This window comes from Meriones unguiculatus, chromosome 7, assembly GCF_030254825.1.
Source record: "Meriones unguiculatus strain TT.TT164.6M chromosome 7, Bangor_MerUng_6.1, whole genome shotgun sequence".
Classification (NCBI taxonomy): domain Eukaryota; kingdom Metazoa; phylum Chordata; class Mammalia; order Rodentia; family Muridae; genus Meriones; species Meriones unguiculatus.
The window spans coordinates 108,950,328-108,963,061 of NC_083355.1; the positions used below are offsets into that span (position 1 = coordinate 108,950,328).

The following is a 12,734-nucleotide window of genomic DNA, read 5'->3' on the forward strand; positions in this document are numbered from 1 at the left end:
GTGGGGAGGAGGGAAGAAGAGAGGAAAGGGGAGCGGGGAGAGAGAGAGAGACAGAGAGGACAGAGAAATTCTGGGATAAACTAAAATTAAACCCTTTGTACTAGAGAAGTAAGGAGAAGCATGCCTATAGGAGAATGACCTTGTACTCTCCTCAGAGGCTCTGACCTACACCTGCTTCCCCCCTACTGCTCTCTGTGAGCAGCAGTGAGAGAGAGAGAGAGACCCTCTCCGGGTAGTCCTTAGACATTCTTCAGTCAGCAAAGGCTCTCAGAAGCAAGTTGAAAATGTTGGAGAGATTGCACAGACATCTCCTTAAGGTATGAGTCATTTTAATGTCTGTGTTAATCAGAGAACAGCCTTAACAAGCTGGCTGTGCACAGGGGACACATTCTTTACCATCCACCATCAGTGTCCTGTGGTCCAGACACCTCTGGCTGAGCACCTGTGGTGCTGGGGGCCTTACACACACCCGACTCATAGAACTGTTGGGTTTACCACCCTGCCCAGGAACAGGAGCATCCTAGACATCTCCTCATAGATCATGAAGTGAAAAGGCCGGTTCACTTTGATGACAGGAGGCATGGCGTAAGCGACAATTTCTGACAGTGTCCCCGCCACTGCTTCAGTTCCTCTTTCATCCACCTCAAGCACGGACTGTTGTAAAACCTAGAAGAAGAAAGGATGTGCAAGACCATTTGTATGGCAACGAGAAGAGGGAATTGACAGGAAATTTCCACATTAGTTCTGCCCACCCGGCCATGTTCCTGGGGCTCAGTGTTGCTACAGCCCATCTGTGCTAAGAAGTGCATGAGATTTGCGCCCCCCAGAAACTAACTCAGAAATCAAAACCATACCAGGAAGCTATGGGAAGTGGATTGGGCTGTGTGAGACGCAGCTTGGGCTTGGAACCAGGGAAGCTGGCTGCTAAATCTCTACATGCAGGCGTCTAATTAGTATTTATTGAACATGTACTTTGTGATGCTGATTCTTGAGCTGAACTCTTGGCCCTTGAAGGCACTTTGAGCCAAGGCATTACTCTGAAGCATTTCCTTGGGCAAGCCTGAGGGTCTGTGGTGTTTTTCTGAACCGGAGTTGCCTGTACACCGGTTTAGGTGACCCTGCTGGCTCCTACTTCCTGGGATACCATTTGAAATCCCTCAGAATTAACAATTGTATGGAAAAATGCAAATCAAACCTCTGGATTGTGATGGTAGAGCAGAGAGCCACAATGATTTCAGGCCAGGTATCCTAAACATTTCACTTTAGTGCACAGATCTGATGAGATCCTTGTCTGAAGAATTGGAAAGAGAGGGGGAAGGATGGGGAGAGGCGGAGCAAGAGGGTCCTCTGAGGCTAATTATGGAGGAGGTAGAGTGTCCATCACAAGGGAAGAGAGGTTGGGCTGGGTGATGACTGGGGATTTCCTGCACACTAAAGGCAGTGTAGTTTCATGAGCCTTTTTGATATTGAACAGGGGTACTGACATATTGTAAGCCAGTCTGCATGAAGGGAAGATGTTTCCCTGAGCCTTGGAAGAGAAAAGGGGTGGAACTCTTCCAATGAGAACATAATTAAAAAGGTGTTTGAGTAGCATGGCTTGAGGTCCTTGGGACTCCTGGCTTGGATGCTGTCTGAAGTTGCTAGAACTGGAGTCAAATTCTCTGTGTTTCATCACAGTGACATGGTTTGCAAAGTATTTGTTGGTTTCAGTGGCATCACATGCTGAGGACTGGCCTCAGCCTGGTCCCTGACTTGCCTTGGACACCTGAAGATTTCTTGCCACAGCTGAGAGTTGGCCGAGATCAGCCGAGGTGGAGAAGATTCTTCTGATTCCCATCTGCTTGAGTAGCTCATGCATCTCATACCTCTGGTTCAGCTTGAACTTGGGAAAGAAGACCTCCATTTTTCTGTGGCACAAGGGCAGTACAGATGGTGAAATTGCTGGGGGCTGCTTACAAGGACACGCCTTTTCTTCCTCCAAAATTATTTCCTTTGTTTGACTGTATTTAGCTCATGTGACCCTTTGGTAGTGTTCTATCTCAGAAAAAATACTTCTGGCTTATGAAACGCCACTTCATCAACCCCGTTTTCTTGCTAGTTTCTTAGCCCACTACCCAAAATCCTTCTTAGCAAACAATGCCAGACTCCATGTCTGTTTTCCTGTTTAAAAAACAACCCCAACCACTGTTGTCAAAACAAAATGACTGCCTACAGATTGGGAAAGGATCTTTACCAACCCTATATCTGACAGAGGGCTAATATACAGTATATATAAAGAACTAAAGAAGTTAAACAGCAACAAATCAAGCAATCCAATTAAAAAATGGGGTACAGAGCTAAATAGAGAATTCTCAATAGAGGAATATCGAATGGCAGAGAAACATTTAAAGAAATGTTCAATGTCCTTAGTCATCAGGGAAATGCAAATCAAAACCACCATGAGATTTCACCTTACACCCATCAGAATGGCAAAGATGATTAACTCAAGTGACAACACATGCTGGAGAGGATGTGGAGAAAGGGGAACCCTCCTCCATTGCTGGTGGGAATGTAAACTTGTACAACCACTTTGGAAATCAATCTGGCACTTTCTCAGACAATTAGGAATAGCACTTCCTCAGGATCCAGCTATACCACTCCTAGGTATATATCCAAAAGACACTCAAGTATACAACAAAGACATCTGCTCAACCATGGTTGTAGCAGCTTTATTTGTAATAGCCAGAAGCCCCAGATGTCCCTCAGTTAAGGAATGGATACAGAAATTGTGGTACATCTACACAATGGAATATTACTCAGCGATAAAAAACAAGGAAATCATGAAATTTGAAGGCAAATGGCAGGAACTAGAAAAGATAATCCTGAGTGTGGTACCCCGGAAGCAGAAAGACACACAGGGTATATACTCATAAGTGGATATTAGACATATAATATAGGATAAACATACTAAAATCTGTACACCTAAGGAAGCTAATCAGGAAGGAGGACTCTGGCTAAGATGCTCAATCCCCATTCAGAACGGCAAAGAGGACGGACATTGGAGGAGAGAGAAAACAAGGAACAGGACAGGAGCCTACCACAGAGGGCCTCTGAAAGGCTCTACCCCGCAGGGTATCGAGGCAGATGCTGAGACTCCTGGCCAAACTTTGGGCAGAGTGCAGGGAATCTTAGGAAAGAAGTGGGAGATAGTAAGTCCTGGAGAGGACAGGAGCTCCACAAGGACAGCGACAGATCCAAAAAGTCTGGGCACATGGGTCTTTTCTGAAACTGATACTCCAGCCAAGGACCACTCATGGAGATGGCCTGAAATCCCTGCACAGAGGTAGTCCATGGCAGTTCAGTGTCCAAGTGAGCTCCATAGTAATGGGGACAGGGACTGTCTCTGACAGGAACTGATTGGCCTGCTCTTTGATCACCTTCCCCTGAGCGGGGAGCAGCCTTGCCAAGCCGCAGAAGAAGACAATGCAGCCACTCCTGATGAGACCTGACAGACTAGGATCAGAGGGAAGGGGAGGAGGACCTCCCTTATCAGTGGACTGGGACAGGGACACAGGTGGGGAAAAGGGAGGGTAGGATTGGGAGGGGAGGAGAGAGGGAGGTACGGGGGGATACAAAGTGAATAAACTGTAATTAATAAAAATTAAAAAAAGTTAAAAAAAAAAAACCCAATCAACTCGGTATTCCAGAGAACTTGGAGAATGGGCAGACAAGGAAAGCAAAGAGGGTTTTCAACTAACCCTGCTGGTCCTAGCGGGAAAGCTTTGAGATTATTTATTTTTACTACTGTGAGTTATCAGAGAATATGAGAGTTGGAAAGATCAGTTTTGTGGTTCAGAACTTTAAAAACAAACATGAAAGTTACCAATGACATCAAATTAATCTTAATTTTCAGTTTTCTTGCTGTGTAAAGAGGAGTCAAAAATTCACATAGTGATGTCAGAGCTGTTGAAAAGAATGACTGACGTATGCATAGTGTCTAGAACAATGTCTGGTATGCAGCAGCTATTTCATAAATGTACCCTTTCCCCACTTCTCTCCCTATTGCATAGCTAGGATGGGCTACAGCCTGGAAAATCTGAGGATGTGACATGTCCTAAGTTTTGATTTATGAATGTAATCACTCAGCAAACATTTGTCAGGATTTATGTTTCAGTCCTTCACTAATGCTTAAAGACGTAAAAAAAAAATGACAGAAACACACAAGTGAAACCTGAGGCAAGGACCTTCGGTTGAGCTTATCTCTGCACTGGTTCTGGAGTGGCAGGACTGAGAAGGCACAGCCGTGTAATTCTTATGCAGTTGTCTGCCCTGTGCTCCAGTGGGTGGACTGACTTCCCACAAACACCGGAGTTTCTTCCCTGCCCTTCCATTTCTTCTCTCCACACAGTGTCCCTTCCATGTTCAGTCTTACCTGCTCTCACAGAACTAAACCCCGGCCATGTACTTACACTTCTAGAGTCAGACTCTGCCCTAGCCCTGGCCTGGCCTCCTTCATGTGGAGCTCAGGGAGACAGTTCTAGTCCAGATGTTAGGACTGAGCTCTGAATTCATTACTAGACCTGTTTCTTCCTTTCCTATCCTTAATGCATGGTATACCCATCTTTGAGATGCTGAGGCAAAAAACTACAGCTACTGTTGACTGAATGATAACCTCTCTGTATCTGTATTTCCATTTTCTCTTTTTATATGCACCACATTTTATATCTAGTCATCAAATTCATCAGGCCTTGCTTTCTGATGGACCCAGAGACTTGTTAAATGAACAATAAAGCAAGGCCTAAACTGGATTGATGCTGAGGATAAAGTGGAAAACAGGAAAGATTCTGCTTCTGCCCATAGAACATTGGCACTCACTGGGGATCATGGGTAGTAAGCCACGAGGGTAAAACTATTGGGAGTGTTCATGAGGATGGCAGACAAAGTCTGTGAGGCAGGGGAAGCATCATACCTGGTTTTCATATTCTGGAGCCATGTCTCCACGAGATCTATGGTCAGGTAGTCCTCCAGAGCCAAGTGGTCACCTGTTTTCTCCATGAGGACCACTAGCATGGTGGCATTTCCTTGGTAGGGCAGTTTGAGGATGTGACAACGAAACTTCTTATCAAAGGTGGAGGCAAAGTTACCTTCCACATACATCATGGGCACCTTGACTGCTTTGTAATTGTCCAGATGGAAAGTGTCAGCCTCAGTGAAGATGGGGTCAAATGGAGTCAGCCATGTCCCTGAACAAGTCAGAAGAGAGCCCCTGTAGAAACAAGCCTCCACACAACACATTGGTCTTGCTTGAGTGTAGAGGAGAGTGTGTCCTGTTCCCTTTATTCCCAACTGGGAGTGCCATTCTCTTTCAGCTTTGCATAGGTCACAGCTCAGGCATCAAATTCCTCAAAGACCAAAGTTCAACTCTACCCATGACCCACAATAGAATCAAAACTTAGTTCCTGGTGGATGGCTTCCAATGCTTGATGCGTGAGGGATTCCTAGCTACCACATGGCCCTAGCATGACCATATGCAAACATATACTTTACAGGTTTTGGGGGTTATTTCCAGCTCAACATTGCTTCATGTGGTCCTGGGAGCAGGAGAGACCACTACATGACTCTACATTGAGCACCTGTTTTCGAGTGTCTGCAAATGGTCTTTCTACCTGGGCCATTATGAGGCTTCTGGTGCAGCTTTAAACTCCAGACTTTTCCACACCATACCCTGTGCCCTGTTAGAGCTAGAAGAAACTGGGGGCTCTGAAGTCATGGGATCTGTCTTTGCCTTTGGTCTCTGCCATTCATTGTGTGATCCTGATCAACCTAGCTTGCCCAACCTTCACCTTCATCCCCTGAAGATAGGAAACAGTGGCCCTACTCTGCCTGCTGCATGGACTGCCAGGAAGAACAAATATGCAACCCATTCCTTCCTGTGGTAGATAGTGAGTGCCAAGCGTAGTGTGCAGCACCTTGCATATGTCAGCTCTTGTAGCTTTATAACTAGAGCAAGCAAGAGCTCCAATTTTTATATTAAAAAAATCCAAGACCAGGAGACTAGAGAGGTGGCTTAGCAGATAAGAGCCCAAGTTTGTTTCCTAGCACCCGTGTTGAGTGTCTCGAACTGCCTCTAACTCCAGCTCCAGGAGGATCCAATGCCTCTGACCTCTAGATGTACCTGCATTCACATGTACATACCTAGACATGCACACACACACACACACACACGCACTCATACCCACACAATATAATAATGATAACAGTAAATCCAAGGTCAGAGATTTTGCCCAAGATCACAAAATCAGAGAATGGGGAGCAGAGATGCTACCTGAGCCTCACTGATAGATAGTGAGCTGCCCATCCAATAGCCCTGTGCAACCTCTTCCAAACATTAGAAGAAAACGAGGCAGAGGAGCTGTGGAAACTGAGGACCACCAGCCTGCAGGTGGTAAGAGTGGGGCCCTCAGAGAAAGCATCAGTTGCTCCTCAATGTATACTGAACCTGCAAAGCATAAACCATGCTTTCAGAGCATCCTTTAACACCAACTGTACGCTGGAGAAATAGGGTCAATTCTCATGACCTAGGAGCAACAGAAGACTATCAAAATACCTTTGAACAAGATGTAGTCCACCAGAATCAACTTTGTTTCGGGATTAATCTCATCAAAGAGCTTGGGAATTTTCCCCCGAGTCTCTTTGTTAATGTAGTAGTTCATGAGCTCTCTGGCTTGAGAGGAATTTCGAAAATTTGTATGTACACACTCTGTATCAAAATACTTCTTGGATAGATTGAGGTAGGTCTCTTTAATATCAAAGTCCTTGTGAATAAAGGCAATGCTACCCTGGGTAAGGCCCAGCTCCTGCTTGCTGGAGAAGCTCTGTCTTAGCCTCTTGAAGAGGCAGGGGAGGATCAAGGGTCCTGCCTGACTCAGGGCTTGTAGGTTGAGTCCATTCTCCATCTGGACCTTGGTCTCTCCCTTGGCCCCCAGCATCAAGTTTACCATGACCACAGACAGGCCAAATGGTGAGAAGATCACATTGCTGTCATGCCTCAAGGAAATCTTTCGAAGCAGGCTGAACCCAAAGTTTGAAGTGTCATTGGAGAGCTGCTGCTGGCTGACCCTCAGCCAGTTTTCCTCCTCCTCCTCATCACTGGGGACAGTCCATGTGTCCTCCTCCCAAGTATGATTCTGATGATCCCGAGACCCCAACTCTGCTTGAGCCTCTGGGGAATGGGAGCTGATGTTAAAACTGGTCACCAGCCACACCTTTGCAAGAAGCACAGAAAGTAAGAGGCCAGATACCACCCTCATGTGGTCAGCTGTGGAGGCCAGGGGCCACTTCCCTTCATCCTAGACAGACAGAGAGAGAGAGAGAGAAGAGAATGAATGAATGAATATCTCAATACCTAATAAAACATCTTTGCCAGGCAAACATTTCTCTTGTGATCCTTCTTGCCAAGTTAAGTGTGGGCTCACTCCCCTGAGTTCTTGTAGGTTAGCTATACCTTAGACTGACCTAGAGCCAATAGGCGGCTTGTTTTTCTACATGGTTGGGGGAGGGGGCCATTTTACAAGACTTCCTCCAAGTCCCATCCTCTGCCAGGTCCTTGAGCCTTTTGTATGGAGTGGACCTCATAGCAGGGTCAGGCGGGAGTTGGGGCCATTTATTGATCCGCTGCAAGCTTTTCTTTTATCATTTGGTCATTAGGCATATCAAGCAGCCCTTCCATGCTGAGTCACAGGACCTTGATATGTGATGCCTTTGAGTGGGGATTTGGAGGGTCCAAGAGGAAATACAGCAAAGAAAAGGAGGCTTCCCCACACAGAAATTTCTAATTTAAGCACCTCCTTTCCTGAACTTCCTGTTCACAGTTCCTGGTAGGTTTCCTTTCTTTCCTCTACCCAAAGCTCTGAGATGGCTACAGGAAACACAGCTGATTTTTTTTTTTTTCACACAAGACCAGTTTCACAGCCTGCCGGAGCCTAACCCTACCCTGGCAGTGGCTTTCCATCCCCACACCCCTGGCTTTGGGGCTGTGCCATTACATTGTGCTCACAGCTATATTACCAGTGTCCTAGAGGCTGGCTGGGTATGCCTTTAAGATGTCCCCAGTACTTCACTCTCCACTGGACAACGGGAAGGTCTGGATGGCAAGATACCCAGGCCATAGGTAGGTAGCAATGGGGATGCTTGATAGTTCTCATCAGCACAGCCCTTACTCTGACTGTGGGACCCTGAGTCAAAATACAACAAGAAGCTCCTCAGCTGCCCGCAGTCCCTCTTCTGTACCTGTCACAAACCATATCCAGCCCCAGGACACAGGCCCTTGCCCTTGCTTTGCTAAATGGCCCCCAAAGAATCCAGGGTCCCCACCGTCTAACCTGCATGATTTCCCAAATGTCACCATTTGGGAACTGCTTCTGGGTCATAATGACAAGCTCTCTCAGCAGGTCACCACATTGCTGTAAGCGATGGGCCATTACCCCCTTCGAGGTACAAAACCGTATCATGACACCCAGTATCATGCCTTCATTTTTGAGATGGATGATCTTTGTTCCTTCACAACTCAAAACTGAGGTCCTACCCTTCAAGGTGAGGGTGTTGCAAGGTGGGGCCTTTGAGAAGTGATTCGATGCTGTCTGAATCCCAGGGAGAAGGTAAGGGATTTAGTATCCTTATAAGAAGAGGAAGAGACACCAGAGCCTTCCTCTCTCCACTTAGTACACACTGAGAAGACCCCCCCATCTGCAAACCAGGAAGTGAGCCCTCTCCACACCCCAACCATGCTGCCCTTCACCTTGGGCCTCTAGAACTGTGAAAACACTTTGGTTAAGCCTCTAGAATTTGGAATTTTGTCCCAACAGCCTGAGCTGCCCAGGAGAATTCCATCACTGTATTTATTTCTACTTTGTAAATTAAGTCCTCAGACTAGTCTTGATTTCATAGTTATTGCCCATTGCTTCAGCCATCATGAAAATTACCCAGCACACAAGCTCAGCGTCACCCTTTCCAAGGACTACATCTCATACTGTTCCTGACATCCAGCTGTCACTACACTTGCTTACTGAATGCTGTAACTTGTCCTTTTAGGCCTTTGTTCCTCACGGGAACCATCCATGATATAGGGCACTCCTGGGATTAGGGCACCATCAGCTGTGTTGAGGGCATACTTAGTCACACACAGCTTGAATGGTAGGAAACGGGCTGTCTACCTGACACTCAGTACTGACCACTGTGTATAGAGCAATGCCTCCTTTGCCTCTCCTCAGCCCTGGTGGGACCCAAGCTCTCTTGCCTGGGCAGTGAGTTGTGGCAGGCAGATACCAAGCCAGAGCCCTTCCCATGGCCACCTCCCATCTACAGCTGACATGCTGTTATGCCACCCAGAGCCCAGCTTCGATTCACGGTCCTTGGAAGTCTAAGCTGAAAGACAGCATGCCTTCCCTCTAGATCTCCCCCCGAAGCCCACTCAAGGAGAGTAAGAGTGGCTCTCCTCCCCACCGGCTCCTGGAGAGATCCGTGCCATCCACCACCTCTTACCAGTTCCAGACCTCAGGTGCTGAGAAGATCATTCAGAGCAGAGAGTCAAGCGTAAGCTTTGCAGCCCAAAGCCTTCAGCAAATATTTGTTATTCCAAAGTGTGGGTTGTTACTGATTAACATCCTGATGGGATGTGGTTGGGTTCCTGGAAAATCAAAGACGTAAAGGGAAGCTTCTGGTATTCCCTAGGACTGTCCTGAGACCCCAAGCTATGACCAGAACTCACAAGAGGCTCATCCTCCCCAGGGTGAGGATGAAAGCTCTAGAAAGAATGTTATGGTGGGCCTCATGGCTGCTTCTGGGAACCTAAAGGGGTTCAGGTGGAATTTAAGACTCATTCTCTTGTCCCCAGGGAACTGTCAGTCAGGTGGTAGAGGCCAGCTTCCCACTGGGTCACTTCCTAGAATAAAAAGCCTGTCTCAAGGTCAATGTACTACCTTCTGTGTCGAGAGGGACCCTCTCCAGCACTCAGTCAGAGCTGGAGACACCCTTTAAGGCACAACTTTTCACACCTACCAGGTTGTCATATGCAAGTTTTGTTATGTGTCCCTTCCTGTCTTTGTTAAGTTAATACAGCCCACCCACAGAATATAATAAAAAAAAAAAACAAAAAAAACACAAACAACACAACACAGTAATAGGGGCTGGGGATGTAGCTCAGTTGGGTTAGTGTTCCCAGGGTTTGGTTCCTACCATTGCATAAAACAAGGCACAGTGGAGTGGAGCACACCTGTAATCCCAGCACTGGGGAAGAGGGCACAGGAGGACCAGAAGTTCAAGGTCATCCTTGGCCACATAACAAGTTTGAGGCCATCCTGGCTACATGAGACCTTATCTGAAAACAAAAGAAAATAAAAGGATTTCTTAAAAAACAAAAACAAAAAACAATAAGAAACAATAACGCTTCAACTATAACATGAAGGCAAAAGAAAACAGCATGCATTTAAATATAATGGTATTCTAGAACATCTGCCTTGATAGATGTGGCCATCTGCTTTTTTCATGATGGAAGCCAGTTATTGGGCAGGAAGGTAACCATTGAGGAAGCACTCCATTTAACAATGGGCTGGCTGGCCTGGAAGTTGGTAGCCTGTCATCCTGAGAACCACCTTGCCAGAAAGCAGCCTGAGGAATGCTTTTTATACAGCAGGCCTGCGATTGCCAGCTGGCAGCCTTCTCCTCACAGAAGTGGCTAGCCTGACACATCTCATCTGAACCTAGAACTCCCAAGGCATTTTCAGTTCTTCAAATCTCAACAATGACATTGATTAGTGTATCTTAATAAAGATCATTGCTGCCTTGTTGTTTTTTAGTTTGTCTCGGTGTTGGGAGGTGGTTATCCAGGTAAGTGGGACATTGCAGTGCCAGCTTGAGAGCCCTGTCAGATGAATGGTCTCCATCTATTCTTGTCTGACTCATTTTGAAAGATCAAACAAGCTTCACCTACAGGATAGATAAGAGCCCATTTCTTCACACTCCATCTAAAGACATTTTTCTAAAGCAAATAGTTTGTTACCATGTCAAACTCAAGTGCTGGCCGTGGCTTGTGGGATAGCAATCTCCTAAGTCTTAGTTTTGGGGTATGAAAACATTTCCATTTATTCTCATTTTCACTCTTGCCTACACTATTCTTTGAAGAATTATTTATCACAGAAACTTGGAGAAACACAAAAATCAAACACTAATTTTCTGAGGTATTTGGGGCCTTTAGGAGGACCCCATGTTTTGACCAAAGAACTATAGTTCCTTGAAGAGAGATGAAAGTAACTAAAGAACAGTAAGGATAGGGATCTGAAAGTTTGTTACAGAACAACCTGGATCAGATGTAGAGAGGTGGGCAGATCCAAGATCACATTGACATAAAGTGTGGTTTTTCAGACTTACTGACAAAAGCATGGCTCTGATCTCAACTCCAAGCTCATCCCATCACTGGGACTAAATGAGGGCCTCCTTGATTGCCTAGGATGAGTGACTTTACTCTGCTGGAATGATGTCTTAAACTAAGATCTTAGTCAGGGCCATTTCTGGTACCAGGGTTCTGTTGCACACCTCTCCACATACCACACGAGTGGCTGGTATGCTGGGAAAATATATAGGGAAACCAATCAGATTCATGCTGGGACAATCGTGGTGGTTGCTGCTCAGGATGGATGTAGGCATGTCAAGCTGAGTTCACAGAAAGATTGTAGGTTGCCTCATCTTGGCAGGGTACACAGTCAGTCTTCATTCCCCTCTAACCTTTCCATGTTGTGATTGTCCCGTATAACTCTTTCCACCTATTTTTGATATATATATAAAATAAGTATATTTATTTATTAGAATGACTGAAAGAGATATGTGGATTCTCAAGTACCTTCAACGCTCAACTCACAGCATTTTAAAATTATGTCTACATGTATATGTCCTTCTAAGCCATGCATTTATGTCTCCAATTCATATGTAGTTCCCTTGGATCATTCCTTGTCTCCTTTTCCCTCTTTCTACGCTCTCTTCTCTCTCCTTCCCTATGTTTCCTTCCCTCCCTTCCATTCTCCCTTGTCACTCTGTCTCCCTTTGTCTCTTTGTTTGCCTCTCTCCTCTGTACCTGTCTCAGGGTCTTTGTCTCCTCTGTCTTTCTCTGTCCCCATCTCCTACATCTCTCTGTTTCTTTCTTCTGGGGATTGAATGTAGGTCCCCACACATCCTAGGCAAGCACTCTCTTACTGAGCTGCATTCCTAGAGCTTTTCCATGCTTTCCTGGTCCACATTTGCATTTCCCTTCTTTCCCACAAGACAGATAAATAATATCATAATGTCATATGCTTGCCCCTTGCCCCAGTACAAAAGGCAAATCTGCAAAGAAAACTTGGGCAATTTATTGGCAGGGTTTTCTCCTTTAAAGCAGGAGCATATGGTCCAAACAGCATGTTCAGAAGATCCTTGGCTAACTTCTTTCTCTCTCCTTCTGTATGGCTATCTGAGATGTGCTTGTCTTTCGTTTGCTTTTTTTTTTTTTTTCTATTTGGCTTTGGGACTTCTATCATCTTATTTGTATTGTTGAGTATGTAAGATGTCGCTATCATTCCCAAAGTCTAAGCCATATAAAAAGGCACAAGAAGAGACCCACCACCCCCATCCCCCCTTCTATTTCCATCTACCCCCTCCTCAAGTCTTGTCCATCATTTAACCACTTTCTTTCTAGTTCCTTTTTCTTCTATTTCTTCTTTTTTTTAAAT

At 45.7% G+C, this 12,734-nt stretch overlaps 1 protein-coding gene across 2 annotated transcripts; it reads right to left on the bottom strand.

The window, feature by feature from the left end:
- Positions 1 to 312: 312 nt before the first annotated feature.
- Positions 313 to 9,631, bottom strand: Serpina10 (serpin family A member 10). 2 transcript variants are annotated; one of them, XM_060388101.1, is made up of 5 exons: positions 9,520 to 9,631; positions 6,587 to 7,328; positions 4,949 to 5,222; positions 1,757 to 1,907; positions 313 to 666 (listed from the first exon to the last, which is right to left on the bottom strand). In XM_060388101.1, the coding sequence occupies exons 2-5, from the start codon at positions 7,287 to 7,289 to the stop codon at positions 475 to 477; spliced, it is 1,320 nt and encodes a 439-aa protein (XP_060244084.1). In that variant the 5' UTR covers positions 7,290 to 7,328; positions 9,520 to 9,631; the 3' UTR covers positions 313 to 474. The 2 variants fall into 2 exon arrangements, with proteins under 2 accessions (XP_060244084.1, XP_021505105.2); XM_021649430.2 differs by lacking the exon at positions 9,520 to 9,631 and adding an exon at positions 8,361 to 8,614.
- Between the last annotated feature and the right edge of the window lie 3,103 nt (positions 9,632 to 12,734).